The 18593-nt window shown below is 35.9% G+C and overlaps 3 protein-coding genes across 8 annotated transcripts; 1 reads left to right on the top strand and 2 right to left on the bottom strand.

The window, feature by feature from the left end:
• Nucleotides 1-1139: 1139 nt before the first annotated feature.
• LOC114537483 lies at nucleotides 1140-7710 on the top strand. Of its 2 annotated transcripts, none has more exons than XM_028558520.1 (8): nucleotides 1140-1643; nucleotides 4120-4222; nucleotides 4327-4467; nucleotides 4920-5219; nucleotides 5456-5511; nucleotides 5720-6383; nucleotides 6618-6957; nucleotides 7318-7710. In XM_028558520.1, exons 2-8 carry the CDS (start codon nucleotides 4127-4129, stop codon nucleotides 7581-7583), a joined length of 1863 nt encoding a protein of 620 aa, XP_028414321.1. In that variant the 5' UTR covers nucleotides 1140-1643; nucleotides 4120-4126; the 3' UTR covers nucleotides 7584-7710. The 2 variants fall into 2 exon arrangements, with proteins under 2 accessions (XP_028414321.1, XP_028414331.1); XM_028558530.1 differs by lacking the exon at nucleotides 1140-1643 and adding an exon at nucleotides 1659-2550.
• On the bottom strand, nucleotides 7270-11349 carry LOC114537534 (acetyl-CoA acetyltransferase, mitochondrial-like). 2 transcript variants are annotated; one of them, XM_028558586.1, is made up of 16 exons: nucleotides 11250-11349; nucleotides 11121-11156; nucleotides 10546-10663; nucleotides 10244-10339; nucleotides 10029-10129; nucleotides 9814-9906; nucleotides 9652-9702; nucleotides 9477-9578; nucleotides 9319-9370; nucleotides 9090-9185; nucleotides 8849-8962; nucleotides 8649-8713; nucleotides 8412-8501; nucleotides 8234-8301; nucleotides 7982-8105; nucleotides 7270-7497 (listed from the first exon to the last, which is right to left on the bottom strand). In XM_028558586.1, exons 1-15 carry the CDS (start codon nucleotides 11310-11312, stop codon nucleotides 7985-7987), a joined length of 1266 nt encoding a protein of 421 aa, XP_028414387.1. In that variant the 5' UTR covers nucleotides 11313-11349; the 3' UTR covers nucleotides 7270-7497; nucleotides 7982-7984. The 2 variants fall into 2 exon arrangements, with proteins under 2 accessions (XP_028414387.1, XP_028414395.1); XM_028558594.1 differs by lacking the exon at nucleotides 7270-7497 and adding an exon at nucleotides 7714-7833.
• Nucleotides 11350-11434: 85 nt separating this feature from the next.
• On the bottom strand, nucleotides 11435-18336 carry LOC114537438 (ralBP1-associated Eps domain-containing protein 1-like). Of its 4 annotated transcripts, none has more exons than XM_028558477.1 (18): nucleotides 18160-18336; nucleotides 17971-18016; nucleotides 17084-17187; nucleotides 16444-16902; nucleotides 16171-16326; nucleotides 14962-15151; nucleotides 14558-14709; nucleotides 14314-14377; nucleotides 14086-14231; nucleotides 13944-14011; nucleotides 12982-13843; nucleotides 12794-12816; nucleotides 12559-12714; nucleotides 12402-12456; nucleotides 12265-12329; nucleotides 12028-12152; nucleotides 11846-11951; nucleotides 11435-11779 (listed from the first exon to the last, which is right to left on the bottom strand). In XM_028558477.1, the coding sequence occupies exons 3-18, from the start codon at nucleotides 17172-17174 to the stop codon at nucleotides 11717-11719; spliced, it is 2781 nt and encodes a 926-aa protein (XP_028414278.1). In that variant the 5' UTR covers nucleotides 17175-17187; nucleotides 17971-18016; nucleotides 18160-18336; the 3' UTR covers nucleotides 11435-11716. The 4 variants fall into 4 exon arrangements, with proteins under 4 accessions (XP_028414278.1, XP_028414300.1, XP_028414287.1 ...); XM_028558499.1 differs by having other exon boundaries at nucleotides 12794-12813; XM_028558486.1 differs by lacking the exon at nucleotides 18160-18336 and having other exon boundaries at nucleotides 17971-18083.
• Between the last annotated feature and the right edge of the window lie 257 nt (nucleotides 18337-18593).

Raw genomic sequence — 18593 nt, 5'->3', positions numbered from 1 at the left:
AACTGAGCAATTTTGATAAAGCGCTGGTAAAGTGAAATTGATACGAGGAGCCGATGAGACAACTGTTTCCAAGAAACCAGAACAGGTAAAAAACCGAAATACCCCGAATTGTGTTCAGCCAATTAAAGAACAGGCACCCAGCCAGATAATAATACGGCACCAACAAATATTTAATGGCAAAACAGACGTTGCCAAGATTTTGTGTTATCACAAAATAAAAGGAAGTATTAATAGAATAAATGCGACAAAAATTGTCAGTAATTTAATAAATGAAGACAAAAAGGATATTAGGCCACTCTTCATATCTTTGATTTCATTTAGCATAATTTCCTTTCTGATCAAATCAGACCCTTTGGAACATGAGGGAAATTTTTTTTCAATGTTTGTTTCGATACGTTGCCACGAAACAAATTACACACGCCAGATTGCTTTGGGAGTACTGTTAAAGTAGGTTAAAAATATCCCTTGATACCCTCCAGACGTCTCCCTGATAGAGCTGGGAGTGAGGTTAAAGAGGTTAACCATATTTGGAAAGTCAAGTCATTGGAAACTGATCTCAATGATTGACCGGGAACACTATTTGAAAGAGAACTCTTCTAATCTGTGGTGGATCAATTACATTTGGATAGAACACACGCGAAATCATGGTCATATAAGTCCACAATATCACATCCACGATCCTCGAAAATCCTTCCACGTTCCTCGACTTTGTCTGGCTTCGCGTTGTTAAGTGTACTTTAGGTGGATTAAACGTCATTTCGGCTTAAACAGGTTTGATTTGAAAAGCATCTCAGCTGGAGATTGCGAATAGTTTTGTAAAAAAGTAGGCGGAGAATGCTTCGAGCAAATACCATTAGAAGTTATTCGTTTCTCACCCTTTTGTCTTGCAAACATTGCAATAATCTCCAAGACTTTGTCGGTATCACTTGGTACGTGGTTGAGAACTTTGCAATCGCCAAAGGCACCGGTCAGCTGTGAAGATGCGAACTCCCATCAGCTTTAAAAAACAGCTTAGGTATGATTGAAGTAGTTGATCGATGAAGTTGATCTTCTTAAATTTCCAAATCATATCCCAACTTCCTCAGCTCATGTTCAGAGTTTAGTCATTTTCTTGGAGATGTCTTTGCCAACTATTCAAAGTTTGTCAGTTCGTGCATTCTTACTCTATACTATCTCTTCTGGTCATCTATGATCTGCCACGATATGGTTGTGTGAATTAGTTAATCATTAACATACATTCAAAGACCAATACACATTTGATTAATTAAACCAATATTATGCATTTTAATCACTGTTGATTCAAAAAGAAAATTCTTGAAAGAGCACAAAATGGAAATGTGTTTTTCACGTTTGCAATTCTCAGATTGACTACCCTCAGAGCGCAAGCATCTTGCCTTTTCCCTGTTACATGTCATTCAGACACATTCCTCGAACCACGACTGTGTAAACACCACGTTAATCTTCTCTAAAACATACTACACCAACACAGTGCGTTGCCAAGGCAACACAACCGGGGGGAAACTCACAATATCGAGTCATGAAAGATTAGAAGATTGCATACTTTCAACAACGTCTCGACTATGCCTACAACTAGTTACAAGTAAAAGAAACATTTGTAATTCGTGATCGAGGAATAAGGGAAGGTAATTCGTCTCATATTGTAATAACATTAGTAAATATCCGTTTTTTTGCTAGGGAGGTGAGTAAATTCGCACCTTCGCGAGGAAATCCGTATTATGGCTTAAATGTTATACGTTCATGATCAAAACCACGTATTTTGATAAACCTTGCATCTGTGTAAAAATATTAGATTATATCAATAGTATTTATGTTTCCTCGTGATCAGGACAAAGCCCAATCCTATTATAATATTATAAATAAGCAAATAACCTTGAATTTAAAAACATATTCAACTTAATGATCAGCAATCTATAACACAGCGATCTTTTAGATTCTCATGCACTCACACTATTGATGTATAACCTGATAAGACAGTCACTGAATGACGTGTTGAACATTTAACATTATTGCATTTGGAAAAATATGCAAGAAATCCTCCGCAATTGAAACGAATTTGCGTTGGCAGGAATGCTTTGTATATTAAATCAATTCGTGTATATGCACACGAAACAGTAAACAATGTATACATTGATGTTTCGATAGAATGAGATCACAGATTACGGAAACCAAATTAGTCCAAGCTAGTGTGGGATGGAAGATTCTCAAACCAAAACAAAACAAATCGGAAATCGGACGGAATTTTTACAACCTTGAATCATTTGTACAATGTTTAAGACATCAAGGACCTAACGACAGATAATGGGTATATTTTACCACAAAAGGGCATGTGAGATTGAAATCATGTCCAGTATTACCCTTAATGATCCCACAATCAAAAGCTTAGGTTTCTTTTACCCGTTTTTTTCTTCACAAAATCAAACACGAACCCTAGCGAGCGAGCGGAAACACAACTATTATCTGGTATTGTTTTGCCTTACACCATATACAGAGAAAGCTTTGAGACGTCTTAAGTACCCATGGCCATTTCAGGTAAGCTGTGAAGCCTGTGATGCGAATATTGAATGGTCTACGCGCTTTCAATGTAAAATTCACAAGGGCAAAGCTTATCTCTTTAGTCTTTTTACACAATCTCCTTTACGTCTTGTCAAGCGTGAGTCTACTAGAGAATATTCTAAAGAAGTTGTATTAATATTTTAAGCCAGATCGTTCCCTCAAGGTCATACGACTCTACTTTAAATCTAAAGGAACTTTGATTCGACGTATTTAATCCCTTAACACGTTGGCAACTTTTGCATTGTATTCAAACTCAAAGGATTAAAATTAGTTTGTATGCTGACAGCTGACTAAATGTAAAATGCAAAGTGGTCAAACATGCAATCGTATCGATATATATTACTTTTCTTAGTTTCCTATCCACGAACGCGCATGCGTTTCTGTTTTCCTCTTAAATATATTGTTAAATAGAGCGACACGTTACATTTCTTTGCGGCCCTACGCATTCCCTGGCTTAGCAGATATGGGTGATTGCCTCACAAAGTTAAATTTCTTTCTGTATCTTCTTTCTATCGTACATTTCACGACATGATATTTTTGCAAAGGTCATCTTGCCTCCTCCGTCGCAGTAGGTGTGATGATTCAAGATATATTGAACAAATAAATTCAAAATATTTCACACAAGATAAAATTTCAAAAGTCTTAAGAAAAATCGTATTAAAAAACTAGGAACATTATTTCATAATGGGCTTAGCATTTTACACAAAAAAACGAAAGTCGGTAGAGGTTTTTCAAGAGCAATGAAAATATCCTTCACGAATATATTTGATGCCATAAATCAACAGCCTTCACTGTCCAGATATTTTGTAAATATCACAGCATAGATTAATTAGATTATGAATTTGAGACATAACATTGCAAACAGTATTCCATATTGGTTTTCACAGAACCATTCGAGAGTTATATACTTGCTATTGGAAAGAACTAAGCGTTACTGACTCGAGTAATCTATTGCATGCATATACATCTGAACAATTCTCTTCAGTATTGTTCACTAGGTGGCCCTAATAACCCCGCAAATGTCCGTCATTATAAATATAGGCTGCTACAGCGGCGCGAGGAATGAAAAAAATATTAAAACCATCCCGGGGTGGCTAAACAAACACACGTAACTGCGTAAGCGACCATTAGTACTCGATTGAGAAAACAATTATTGTCGAAATATCGCTGATGACTTTGAGTCATTATAAACTCGAGCGAGCTTGCGGCTTGCGCGTGTATGAACACGTGGAGGCACAACTCAGTCCAATATAATCTAGGCGATCTTCATTTCTCTCGCTCTACTATGTAGCTGACTACTCCCCCCCGCCCCTCTCCTGGTTTCTTTCATACGTTTTCATAAGACCTTACTACCTTTTGGATAATGTATAACTTGTAATCTAAGGCCAGATATGCTCACAATTTGCCTGCATTAAATGCATAATCACTTTGTAGTGAACCTGTAGATAACCTATATAATATGTCATTCTGATTTTGTTCTATTATAGTACCACTATACTTTATAAAGTTTAATACTATATCGACTACCTTTATTATATTCTATAGTTAAATCATGTCCCAGATGTCGTCTGCAAGCGAGCCTCCTATCCTGGCAAAGCAAGTTGGCGTACTGGATGATTTGAAAGAAACGGAAGCAATTCAACCTCATGTAAGATAATTGGATTAAAATTCAACGTAATTTCTTCACCAGCATCAACTGATTTCTTACTTCAAATGATTCACTCTCATTGCTACTGAACTTCGTTTCATTAGAAACAGAAAAGCCAAGAAGCTTTAGTGAAACGTGTTAAAAGAAATGTCCTGAGCACAACAACAATATCTGAGACAAGCGATCACTCATCGTCCCTGCTTTGGACTCCAGCGCAACCAGCAGGAAAACAAGCGAATGAAAAGGTGAAACACTACAAGTATGAAACCTTTTAGTCGGACTGAGGTGATTTCAAGTCACACTGTGATGTACCAGGTTTACATGGAAGATATCTAAACTTCGGAAAGGATTAAGAACTATGAGACCATTCCATTACATTAGCGTCATCGAGTTACATGAACAGAAAAAACCCAAATAGAAGTCATTGCCATTTTTAAAAGTTTCACCATAATTAGGCTGTTTGTTTCATGATATAGTTTCCCACAACATAAAAAAGTTATTAAGACCACTTGAACGTTTATCCAGGCCACCAAATAGAGTAAATGCATTCAGATGACACTGCATATAAATTTCAACACAGCTAAAACATTCACAAGATGAGGAAGGTAGAAGCCTGAATCATTAGTCTGACAAGTGAAAGACATTCATTCCTTCTCCAATGCACTGTCTTGAGAAACAACATGATTCTGTCTTTCAGCCAGCATCCAACAGGAGCCATCGTAAGCGCGACAAGTCCGGCGGCAAACGACGCCTTTATAAGGACGAGAAAACAACAGAGAGCGAAGAAACATCTCAATTTTTATCAAAACAAGAGCAAGAACATGAACGCCTCAAGTCAGAGAAGATGTACTCGTTTGATCGAGATTACCACCATCACAGGACAAGTAGAAGAAGTAGGAGCAGCTCAGGAAGACAGAGTTCAAGAAGATCTAACAAAAAACATCTGGAACTTACTAACGACTACACGAGATATCAATATCATCGTAGATCACAAAGAGTAGGTTGTTTTAGTTGTTTAACAAAACTTATCTTTCTTTTTCGTTTCGAACCGTTCTCTCTTAAGAGGTGAATGAAGTACCGGGAAGAATTGATTGCACATGAAATCAATCTGAGGGAGATCAGTCAAGGGCAATTTATAAGAAATGAGGAACTCCTATGAACAAACTATTGTTATAGCATATCCTGGTTTAGATAGCGTTGTTTTTATAAGATATTTTACGTTTATTTTTCTAGGATAAGCACAGGAAACATAACTCTCGATCACAACAGAAAAACGACACAGAAGCAAGGTACTTAGCAAATAAACAATGCTGACCTCAGATGCAAAAAAAAATACCTACAAACCAATCGTCCATATATATACTGTATATATATAACCTCTGTCCTATCATTGAACTATAATTGAATATTTGTTTTGAAATAGTATCCACATTTCATGCTAAGTAGCTAAGTAAACTTATTCTCGGGTAATTCTTATTTATTTTCAAACATTGACAGCACCACAAGTGGTTTGCCAAAACTAATTAAAAGACTCAAAGTCTTCTTCTTTGGCAAGAGATCAGACCACGATGAGCACGATAATAGAACAGCTAAAGAACACGGAAGAGATTTCCACCAACATTCGAATTCTAAGAAACACAAGCACGACGTTTCCGCGAAATTATTTCGGAGTGCAAGTGACTCTGATCTTGAGGTTGTCAAACACCGTAACAGAAGGTCCTTACATAAGAAAGGAGTGAAGGATGACTTTTTAAAAGAAAATAAACACTGGAAGTCGAGACATCATGATCATAAACTAACGAGTATCTGTGAAAGTAGCGATCGCTCTGGGAAATTGGGTTCTGGCAGTGATGCTGGTAAACTGGTACTAGCCAGAAGTGGAAGAACAACCTATAATGATATAACAGGTCATAAGAATGGTGATTTGCGACGAGCAAATGGTCATTGTAAGAAAGATGAACGGGACACTAGTGAGGGTAGTCACTCACATATTGAATCTTCGCACAGTAGAAGAAGACACAAACGACGTAACAAGGAATATCAGAGCTTGAAAAAGAAATGGGCAAAACAACATCAGAGCTTTGAAAATGACTTGGAAAAGTTAGAGAAATTAGTCGAGCTGATTGGAATGAAAAAGACTCAGGGATGGCTGGAACAAAAGGTATGAAGTATGGATCAAGGGTGTATATCCTTGAATACCCCTCACCAACTACATTCAGCATATTCTGAGTAGCCTTTAAGGTTAGCAGCCTATTGCAGAATTCGTTTTGTGCAGCGCTGCATAGGATAGCTTTCCCATCTGTTTCCCCAGGCACCAAGTCAACAGACACCATCTGACAAGCTTTCCACAGTTTGTCGTAAGGCAACATTCCCATATCATAGTTCACTTTTCTAGAGTTCTGAGAACACAACGTTACTAGAAAGACTAGAAGCAACTCAGGAGAAATGCGTGGCTGAGGTGGACTTCACGAGACATGTTCTCATATGTAAACTACAAAGACTTGAAAATAAACTAGAGGAGAGTCTATCCACAATCGATTACAACAACAATAATACACTAACAGACGAGAAGGGAAGAAGCATCGATGAAATAAGGGATGAAATGTCAAAAGAGTATCATGATTTGAGGAAATTATTACAAGAAACAAGTACTCAATTGAAACAAGTCTTGGATGATAAGCCATCTTCAGGAGAAACTGCTGAGCAAGAAAACAACGATGATCAAAGACTGAAAGGTAAAATTTATAAATTTTGACAAGAAAATAAATTCATATGTCGAATTGTAACCTCTTTCTTCCTCATCTCCTTTGTATCTACCTCCACAATAAATGCCTGCTCTCACTGAATGAATGGCTGAATTACTTTGGTATTTTGACTGCAGTTAAAGGATTAAACAGAGAACAGTTTCGTGCAACCTGAACTAAACCATTCCAGACAAAACTAGAACGAGCTGGAGTTTCAAAACTAGTCTCTTGTTTCTGCCTCCTAAGATTCTGTCTACCACATAGAAACCCGTAAATTATACTTTTAAACACAAAGTCCTCGCATCAATGTTTCTCAAATTTATTGACTTATATATAAGTATTTGCTCCCAGGAATTCCAACACCAGTAGAAAAGCGTTCAGGAGGACACAGTCAAACGAGAAATGGCGTTTTAAAAGCCACAAATATTCCTTTCCCAGAACTGTCCCATCATCCACTTAACACAAGACATTCTAGAAACCTTGAAACGGAACCAGGACATTCTAAGAACTACGAAACTGAACCAGGATGTTCTAGGAATTACGAAACAGAAGCAATCAGAAAGGACAACGTGAAAACAAAACAACAGGAACATTCCAGAGTTACAACATACGTGTAATATAGTTTAATATTTAGACTTGTATTTAAGAAAGATGATATAAAGGTATATATATTTTTGGACTGAAGAAATATTCATACGTAGAAAGAGGTGTATTATAGAGTAATGTATCCAATGTTTACGCAATATAGGTGTGCTTTATTTCTATTAAATATTTATTTTGTTTATTTTTAGTTTTTATTAAATTGCAATTGTGAATAAAGATATCTCATACATGGAATCATTTTTCCAGCAAACTTGGTGGTTTTAGCTTTCATAAAAATAAATTCAGAAAATAAGGCAATTAATTTTCGCTTGCTTGCTTGCTTGCGAGCAACAGCGCGTGCAAATAAATAATAATAGAGCATGTTAGGCAAAATAATTGGGGTTCTAGAGTATTGAAAAAATTTGAATGATACCTTTTAAAGTCTTTCAATGACAATTGCTGCGGCGCCACCTCCACCATTACAAATACTGGCCAAGCCTTTTTCACCAGGATTTAGATGGTGTGTCATATGACCAACAAGTCTCGCTCCAGACATTCTAAAAGTGATAAAACAATTGCATGTTAGTATGAATACAAAGTTTTTGAGCCTCTAATATGATCCCTCATTCATCCAGTGTCACAATTATAATCCTAATTTGTAACAATTAAGTTGTAACATACATACCCAATAGGATGTCCAAGTGACACAGCACCTCCATTTATGTTCACTTTATCAGGATCCAAACCCATTATCTAACAAAACAAAATGTTAGTGACATAAGTGTGTTAGAAAGGCTAGACTACCTCCTCCCTAAGTTCCTTGGACTGTCCTAAAAAGTTGTTTCATAATTTGCTAAAGATACCTTGATATTAGCAAGAACAACAGCACTGAATGCTTCATTTATTTCCCACATTGTAATATCCTCTTTCTTCAATCCAGTTAACTTTAATAACTAGTTCAAATACAACCAAATTATCAAGTTATGTATACTACCATTATGGCACAAGGATTTTAACTGTTATTGTCATATGTGTTCACACTCATTGTATAAAAATAGGGTAAGTTAAATTGAAATGTCAAATGCTTGAAAAATGGTCACCTTTGGCATTGCTTCTGCAGGAGCAACTGGGAAGTCAATAGGGGCAACAGCAGCATCACAGAATCCTGTCACAAAAATTGTTACAAGTTTTAAAGCAAAATTCTACATTATGGTATTTTATTGTAAATGCAAAGCATATTGAAAGCAGTCTGTTCTCTATCATGATCAGGGGAAAGTTATGTTTGAACTGTGTATCTTACCAATAATTCTTGCTAAAGGTTTGACTCCCATTTTTTCTGCAATTTTAGCAGTCATCAAGACAACCGCAGCAGCACCATCATTCAATGTACTGGCATTTGCTGCTGTGATTGTTCCTAGGAAATAAATAATATAATTTTACAAAATATCCAAAAATTAAAGACCCAGCTGCAACCATGAACAATATCGGCCTAATGGCTTTGCTGAGAAAAGAATAATATTAGCAAGAAATTTATTAACTACCTCCATCTCTCTGAAAAACTGGCTTCAATTGATTGAATTTATCAAAGTTGACTTTCTTAAACTCTTCATCTTCTTCAACAACAATATCTGGTTTGCCTTCAAGAAACAATATCATCTAATAATCTAAATCTAAACCTTGGAAAGTTTTGGTAACAAATGAATATTAATATGGATTAGAATGGATCATTGTCTCAATGGATCACTATCTCAATTCTTTAAATTTAATTACCTCTTCTTTGAGGAACTGATACCGGTACAATCTCTTTTTTGAAGATTCCTTTCTGAAAAGTTTAATATAATGATGAACTTGAGTAATCTCCATTGCAAGAGCAGGAGTGCAGTTGCATTGAGTTATATCAAATGATTGATCAAGGATGTATAATATACCTCATGGGCTGAAGAGGTTTTTTTATAAGAACTGATTGCAAATTCATCTTGTTCTTCCCTTGATAAATTATGATCCTTGGCTGTCTTCTCTGTGCATGATCCCTGAATAGAAATAATTAAAAGTTTATTCTGAGAAAATTATAAAAAATATATCTAATCTAAGACAGGATCTTACCATATGAATCTGATTATAGACATCCCACAAACCATCTTTCACGATACCATCCTTAAAAAGATTACAATATTTTAGCCTTTTGCAAGAATGGAATAAGGCTGTTAATGCAGATCCCACCACAAGCCAAGTTCAAGTCATGCAGAAACATCAAACATATATTACCTCTAGTTTATGGCCACCATAACTTGGGGCATCTCTACCCATATAAAATGGGACATTAGACATACTTTCCATCCCTCCAGCAACCATGATTTCCTAAAATCAATTACAACGGTTAATTCGCATACCATATGCAGACATTTGACACTGCCAGTAAAATAAATACAAGGCTCACAGAACTAACTTGTGTCTATTGATCAAATCAAAACAGAGCATACCTGACTACCACAGGCCAATGATTGAGCAGCTAGCATTATAGATTTCATGCCAGAAGCACAAACTTTGTTGATAGTGGTACATGGTGTCGATATTGGTAGACCTATGGGTTGAAACAATATTGTCACTACTTTTACACACTTAGAAGTCTAAATGAGATTTGTGATGAGTTAATCAGGTTTTCTCAAATTTCTTTTCAGAACTATCTTTCTCATACCTGCACCTAATGCTGCCTGCCTGGTGGGTGCCTGACCAGCACCAGCAGAGCAAACATTGCCCATAAACACTTCTTGGACATCTCCATTTGAAATTCCTACAAAATGCAAAGGTAATGTTGACCTCTCTACAGACTAGGACTTCAAGCTGCTGGATGGATCTTAATCCCATTATTTCAGCTGTTCAATCTAATAATTTACTGTAAAAGACATTTCTAGTTGATACAACATAAAGCCTTGTTTCTCCTATAGCTTTTGTAACAGTCAATTGCTCTTTATCAACAGTTTATCGTCAGTTATCTACCTGCTCTTTCAATGGCAGCCTGGATGGCAACAGAACCTAGTTTTGTTGCGGGAACAGATGATAAGGAGCTTCGGAATGAACCAACTGGTGTACGAGCAGCACTTACTATCACAATATCCTTGGAATAAGAGAATATTTGTTGGCAACAAACTCTGTAGGGTTAATGTTGTTCTACAATAACTTCGTATTTGGGATTTTGTGGCGAGGGGGAAGCAAAAACGCTGGGGAACAAGACAACAAGGTTGCCCTGACACCTGTTCCCAATCCCCAGAAAATGGGTGCAAAAATATAAAAATATTTAATTAATAATGATTACAACTTCCTTCATCATAAACCTCCCCAAAAAACTCATACAAGAGGTTTCACAAAAATTCATTCATTTCAAGTTCTTTTCAAGTTTTCAAATGAATGTTTTTGATACCAACGTCCAACAAGGCAACAACTACGCAAATTTTATAACGGATTTTGAAAATCTATGCAAGAAGCAATAGGCATTGGTTTTCCAAAGACAAACGGCTATCACTAGACAAATTTTTTAAAATATGTGCCAACGTGTACCAAAATATATACTATACCTGGCTAGTGGAAAAAGACCTTCCTATTTTATATATCTACAGATAGTTAAGGAAAGCAAAACCATATATACATGCAATAGAAAACCTGGAGAATAAAATATTGAAGTTTTAACGTAGTTTAAAGGATACAAGTCGATGAGACTTGCTCACAAAGTTTAAATGTCTAGAAGATTTGAAGAAATATGCGGCCATGTTGGTTGCCTTTCCCGCGAAAGGACTGCGTGCGTCTCGCGATAGCCGCGTGGCCTTCGAGGATAAAATATTATTTAGCTTATAAACTGATACAAACTAATAAAGATATGTTATTTTTTGTTTTATATACAAATTATTACATCGCCTGTATTCAAAACTCGCACTAAAATAAATAAATTCACTATATTGCCAATTATTTCATATTAAAAGCTAGGAATCAACAAGCATTTCTAGGAACTAGACCGAGTGTTCTTCATTCAGATTGGATCTTCAGAGATCTTCAATTTCTCCAAACTCTGAGGTATAAGCGATGATTAAACCATCCTACGATAATCAATATGCTATCACTTCTTGCTTTTAAAGCAAAGTTTACAAAACTCAATAAACATTCCCATTATATGAAATCATTTAGCAAAGGGCTTTAGTTGCTCCAAAGAGCTTTCTAGTCCAACACGTTTCCCCATCATCTGCAAAGAAAAAGGTTTTATTTATAGATCAAGAGACAAAAAAATTGGTTGATTTAACAATTCTACCTCTTTTAGCTCCTGTTGCAATTCATTATTAATTCTTGATAACCGCGTATTCTTCGTTTTTAAATCGCGAATTTTAGCGTGAAGCTGTTCCAGTCTTGTTAGCGGTCTAAAACACACGAGAATATGAACAGTTTACAAACAAAAAAATCCTACATTCTGCTAGAATTTCACCCCGGGCTTACTTGACAACAAAGTGGATCGGTTCTTTCGATATTTTCTTCTCTTTATCGACCATGCTGTCAGATCCGCTATCTTGCTGAACGTCCTTTTTCTGTCGACTCAAAGGTGGTGGAGGACTGGCTGGTTTCTGTAAGATAAACAATATATTCAAGATGTCAGGCTAAGATCTCTACGGTAAACGATGTACGGTCAAAGAGCTTGACCACATACAGCTGAATTTGTGTATAATAAATTCGTACCTTTCTTGGAACAGGCCTTGGTACAGATACAGGAATTTCAGGTCGAAGGTTTGAGGTATCGTTCGCTAGAAGGAGTGAAATAGAAAATTTAGAAGGTTTTATAAGAGAAAATTTATATGGAGGGTAGATCATCTAACCTTGTATATCGTCGTCAACAACAGCAGGTTGAGGAGTTGGTTCGATAAAGATAGCCTGTTGTGAAAAAGTAAAATAGATCAATTTAAGATCAATAAAATAGATCAATAGTAAACATTCTGCAGACCAACATCTTTACAAAACAAAATCTCTATTTACATGAGCGCTATCCAGTGAGGCTGTCCTTCTGTGAACAGGTCGCGAGAGATTCTCGTTAGAATGAGAGGCGGTTGCGCTTTCAAATTTACTGAAGTCGGCAAAATTTGGCTGATTTCCCTGTGTTGGGCTGGCCTCCTTAGAGTAATCAGTCGCATTCTAGAAAATAAAAATACACCAGTTGTTTTTTGATAATACACTTTTGCTACGCCTAAATTTCCAAGTCAATTCAAATTACCTGTAATGATTGTGTATTTCCTGCTGAAATAGAAAAAATAGAAGGTAATCATGGAGCTCTGTTTTGCACACACAAGTGCACAACCTCAGTAATGAAAATATCAATATTGACAATCATCTCATCGAATTTGATAACAGATGATGGCAATGTTAAAATAATCAAATTGAAAATAGAAACTCTAATCCTACCTTTGTTAAAGAGCTTCTGTAAGTCCAATGATGAAGATCTTGAATGGCCAGACCTTCTTCTTGGTGGTGGTTGAGGTGCTGGCATTTTCTTACCACTATCGACTACGTCTTGGTTAGGTCTCAAAGAATCATCATCACTACTGTTCTTCGACATATCACCATTAGACTCAGAATCTTCACGTGACAAGGATTTTACTCTATCTTTATCCCCCCTCTGTTCTGTTTCGCTTGAACTTGAGTCAGATTCCCTGGACTGTTCTGGTTTTTCAACAATTACCCGTTCTGTGCTATCCTCTGGGTCAGCAGGAATGATTGTGCCAGTTGGAACAAAATGGCTTCCCTTGTTGGTTTCTTCTGGGTTCTCTTTGTTGAATTTACTAGGTGGGGGGAGGATAGCCCAGTGGGGTGTATCTAATAAGTTAGTCTGTTTGGGTTGTCCCCTGACCCGTGGTATACCTAATGAAATCTTGCGAGGTGTGTGGGAGCTGTTGTCTTTTGGGATGTTTTCATCAGCTGAGCTAGGTTCTGATTTAGTGCGTTCAACACGACGATGCTGAGTCGCTGCTTGATTCTGGACTTGTGGTGTGACTGTTTGTTCGGGTGCTGCAACAGGTGGGTGTTGGCTGACTTGCTGATTTTGCTGGGGCTGGGCCTCCGTTTGTGGGTGTTGTTGAGTGTTCTGGCTGCTCTGTGGTGCATGCTGGTTGGCTTGATGGGTGTGCTGAGAGTGAAGATGTTGACCAGCTTGCTGACTGCTATGATGCACGGTTTGTGCTTGAACTGTCCGGATTGCGCCATCAGTTTCCAGCATTGCTGGTGGCTGCTTTGGATTCCTTGGATCTGGTGAAAATCTGGCCCATGACTGTTCAATAGAAATATGAAGTATTTTAGTAGATAGTTAAATTTGAAGTTCAGGTATTAAAGTCATGCATGGCTACCTTTAAAAGCATAAAAGTGTTTACCTGAGAGGAATCTTGCAATGAGAGTTCATTGCCATTTGTTTCAACCATTGGTGCTGTCGCATTAGCAGCTGAAATTCATAGAAAATCTTTAGCATTTGTATGGGTATTAGGGACCTTTTATATGGCTAAGTGTGGATGCTACCTGGTGCTTCATATTTTTCAGGGATCAAATATTGTGGTAGGGTGGCAGGAACATCCAAGCCGTGTCGAACTGCAACAACAATATGCATTGCTATACAAAATTCTTCAAAATTTAGTGCACCATCACTGTCCAAGTCTGCCAAGTTCCTGAAAAGAAAAAAAAATCTTGTATTTTCTAGAAATACAATTTCAATTCACTTAATTATAAGATCAAGTTATGATCACCTACCATATTTTTGAAAGGACATCCACCCCTAAACCAGATTTCAGAAAAAAGTCTCTTGCTTTCTGACCTACAACAGTACAAGAAAATTGTTCATATACAATAACTTATTATGATCATAACTGAATGAATAACCGATTGAATGAAGGCCATATGGTAGTAATGCAATTTTTGTCTATCATAGTTGTAAAAAGCCTTTGCTTGAAACGTTTTCAGATAATTTATTTACTAAAGTAACTGTATGACTCACCCGCTACAACACCTTTCTCCGCAGGTTGCAGGACTCGAAACTGGTTAAGATAATATGCCTTTTGTTCTTCGTTAATTTTCCAAACATTCTCTTCGGTGTCTTCAATATCACTTTCAGATGAGTTGCTGGACTGCGATGAATGACTGGAGCTTCTAAATCATGTATAAATAAATGGTCTTGTAACAACTGCCTAATATAATTAATGTTTTAATGTAAGGGTAACCATGAGGAGAGTTACTTTACACTGAAAAAATCCCTTAGGTTTTTTGTTTATTATAGGCTGTTTGTAATACCACACACATTTCATGAGAAATTATTTCAGAATGCTGCTATACTGCTCCTTAGTTTAATTACATTATTCTGTATATATATAGTTAATCTGCTAATAAAGATTTCCATTTCACCTTTGGACAACCTCTTCTTCATCATCAGCCTCAACAACAATATTATCAGTTCCAGCCCAGGCTTTATCATCTGGAACGAACACATCATTTGTAGGAGACAGAAATTCTGCCCATTTACCATGACCTGTGTCCTGATTCCCTTTCCACATTGTATTTTGATTATTGTCTACTTCTTCTACAGCAGCCTTATCTGAAAACAACAAGGTAATATACACATATAAATGCAAGAAAAATATAAAATATTACACTCATATATATGCCTCAGTGAGAGGTAGATAATTCTCTCAAGCATTTAACTAAGAAGGCAAACAACATAGGCAGAAATTTGCTTGTACGGTATTTCACTATTTAGGTTAAATTACAAAACATTTAAATTATCTTTGCTGTGAATAATTCACAGTCCCCTATTTTCAAATACGATAGTTTGATAAAATGATGTCATATTAGAAAATATTCCAAAACAAGTACATGAGATATATCATGTAAGAGTCAACATATACTTGCAAAATACAAAGTATAGAATTGAAAACATATGAGCAAAACATTCACTAACCATTTAAACTATTAAACTTAAAAGAACATAGAATTTAAGTGGTTTCCTGTTTTTTTATGTTTATCAACAACCCAGTTCACCCTCAATATAACACATTTACATGATCGATATCAGCAGTTGAAAAGCAAACAAAATCATGTTAACAAATAAAATAACAAAGTAAAATACAATCAGAATAATTACCTTTGAATCGTCAATCATGAAATCAATGGTAATCCTTTCTACATAGTTCATTTGTTTGAAAATTTACAGTGTATTCAATGTTTTTTGTGTAAGTAGGAGTGTATTGTATGCATATTTATATGAGGGAGATTGGGAACGAATTAGCATACATAGTAATTTACATAAAGATGGTGTCTTATGCAGTAAAATATTTCCTTATATTTGCAATCGAGTAAGGTTATATACCAAGCACTAACAGTAGGATGGATAATTTTGTTGAAATTTTGCATGGTTATATGGTACTTATATTGGATAATTTGTTACAATGTAGACAAAAGAATGACCAATGTTGCAATTGCATAACTCTTAATTGATATTTGATACATGTAATAGTATGTGGCAATTCTGCAGGCTTAATTATAGCTAAGGAAAGGTTTAACTTCTAAAATATTACATAGATGGGCTACAAGGAAACTACCATTGAAAGTACTCACCATTATCTGAGAGTGCTCTGCTTCTATGAAGTTGATTTTCATGAGGTTTTTCAATGACATTAGTTAAACTATCAGGATTAAAATATGGCTGTTGAACAGTTTGCCATTGAATATTTGTCTGTTGATCATTTGTTGTTTTCCTAAGATCATGTCTCTCTACAAAAACAAAAAGATAAGATACTAAAAGATTAAAACAGAGTGGGTAAATCCTGTATGCAAGCATAGGCAATTCCGAATAGATACTAAATATATTTCACTGTAAATGTTTCTTGCCTGGTTGTGTTGGAGACAGAGATGAAAGTGATTGTTGTTGCAATAGTGTGACAGGCTTGGCTGGTACTGACACTTGGCGGCGAATACGTTCTCCTGGTTTCCTCACAGACTGTGGTCTGTTTATCAATGCAGGTGGACTTGTGCTTAATGGTAGAGACTTTTGTCTTGCTCTTGTAATAGTTGTTCCAAGTCTTTGTTCTACAGTTGCAGCTTTAGGAGATGCAAGTGTTTGCTGAGCTACGGTTTGTGAAAAATTTAATGTTGTTGGTGGTGATTTAGTCAGAACATCATTTGGTTCATCATGATCACTAAGTGTATTTTCAAAGATCATTGTTGGCGAGACAGTCCTCTTAGATCTAGGTTCTGACTGGTTGATAAGACCAAATGCTGATGTCGGTCCACCATCTCCGCTCATTTCTGTTGCACTTGTTCTTCTGAAATTCCATTTCTTGCGTTCAGCTAAAAGAATAATCATGAGTCTTTCATTTTGTATATAAGAATATACACTTCATTACAGCAACAGGGGCAAGTATTGATGAGAGCCGAAATCCCAACAACTAATTCCAAGAGAAACTATGTCCGCAGAAAAAAAACCTGACAGAAGTAATTATTGATATTTTAGTTAAATATAATTACCAACCTGAATCAGTCTTATCTTTATCTTTTTTCACTTTATTATTCAACCGTAGGTCAAAGTCTCCTCGATCATTGTGTAGTGGTTCATGGTCCATTTTTATTCAACTTCTATAAAAATTATTAAGTTAATTTCTTGAGAGCAAAGTGAAATTATTAAGTAGAACATGATAGTACACCTTTTATCTTATGTCTAGTTCAAATGTCAACAATTTCACAAGCAAAATGCAAAGAAACAATAGACAATGAGGCTCTTCATATTATCAAGATTCACTTGCTTTCTTGATGAGTCAGGCAATACAGACATAGGAACAAATTTATACTCAATAATCATTAAACAAGTTATAAAAAGAGTATATCTTTCCCATAAGATTATACAGCATTTCATGTAAACATCCTTATCAAAAGACAGGTGTAAAATCGACTACAGTAAACGTTTTGAATTAACAGCTGCTACAATCGGGAAGTGAATTCCTCGTTAAATTTTCTTGCAATATTCCGTTTTGAAACAATGTAAATATATCAAGAAACAAGACAATTCAATCTTATTTTAATGCAAATGTAGGCTTTCACGTAAATTGCTTCCCACGGCTGCAATTGATTGCGATGCAGACATTGGCATTGAATTTGAACAAAAGCAGTATTTAAAGCGCAACGATTCTTCCAATATTACTTCCTCTTTCCCAAAATGTTGTACTTCGTGATAATTTTACTTGCAGTTACCTTTACTGGACAATTCCAACAGTTCAATGTTGAAGTAGGAAGACTTTAATTGCGAATGTACAAAAAGTTCTCATTACATTTGACGTACAGACTGATATTTTGATAATCCTATTTCCCTCAATTATTATTCACTTCTGAGTATATTGTTTATCTCATGCTTCGTTGACTTACCTGAGCAAAGGACTATTCATAAATCATTGCCGATTGTTTGAACAAGCTAGACATTGAATAAAAACAAACGAAAACAGCAGCATTAAAAAACAACCCGGACAGCTCAATGCAGAATGCAACAAAAATACACCCGATATGTCTACACTTGAATATAATACGAATGTGAAAATATGTGAAACAGAGTATTACCGGCATAATCCTTTGTCTTGAGTCCATCCTTTTTACAAAAGTACCTTTCAGTTTTTGAAATGAAATCAAAAGATCAAAAGGTTTTGCAAATTTAATAAAGAATTATCCGTTTAAAAAAAATCTGGGCAGGAAGCCATATTGAAGACATTGAACATCTTGATCACGTGTTGCTCCTTATCTGATATCCCGGATAGTGTATATCATAGATAATGTAACTACCTCAATTTAACCCTTCAAAAATTATATAATATTTTAAATTTCACCAAATATTTTAGAGTTTAGTATATTCTTTCCAAAAACGAGATTAGAACATTTTTGAATTGCCGTGAGTTTAAGAATGGTATAAAAAGCAAAAATGGCGAAATTGATTGATTAGAGAGATGAGGAGCAAGGTGAATTCATGGCGGGTTAGTTGGCTTGATTGTCATCTTGAC

This window comes from Dendronephthya gigantea, unplaced genomic scaffold, assembly GCF_004324835.1.
Source record: "Dendronephthya gigantea isolate DGI-Jeju-01 unplaced genomic scaffold, DenGig_1.0 000002F, whole genome shotgun sequence".
Classification (NCBI taxonomy): Eukaryota; Metazoa; Cnidaria; class Anthozoa; order Malacalcyonacea; family Nephtheidae; genus Dendronephthya; species Dendronephthya gigantea.
This window is presented reverse-complemented; position numbering and strand designations above follow the sequence as displayed.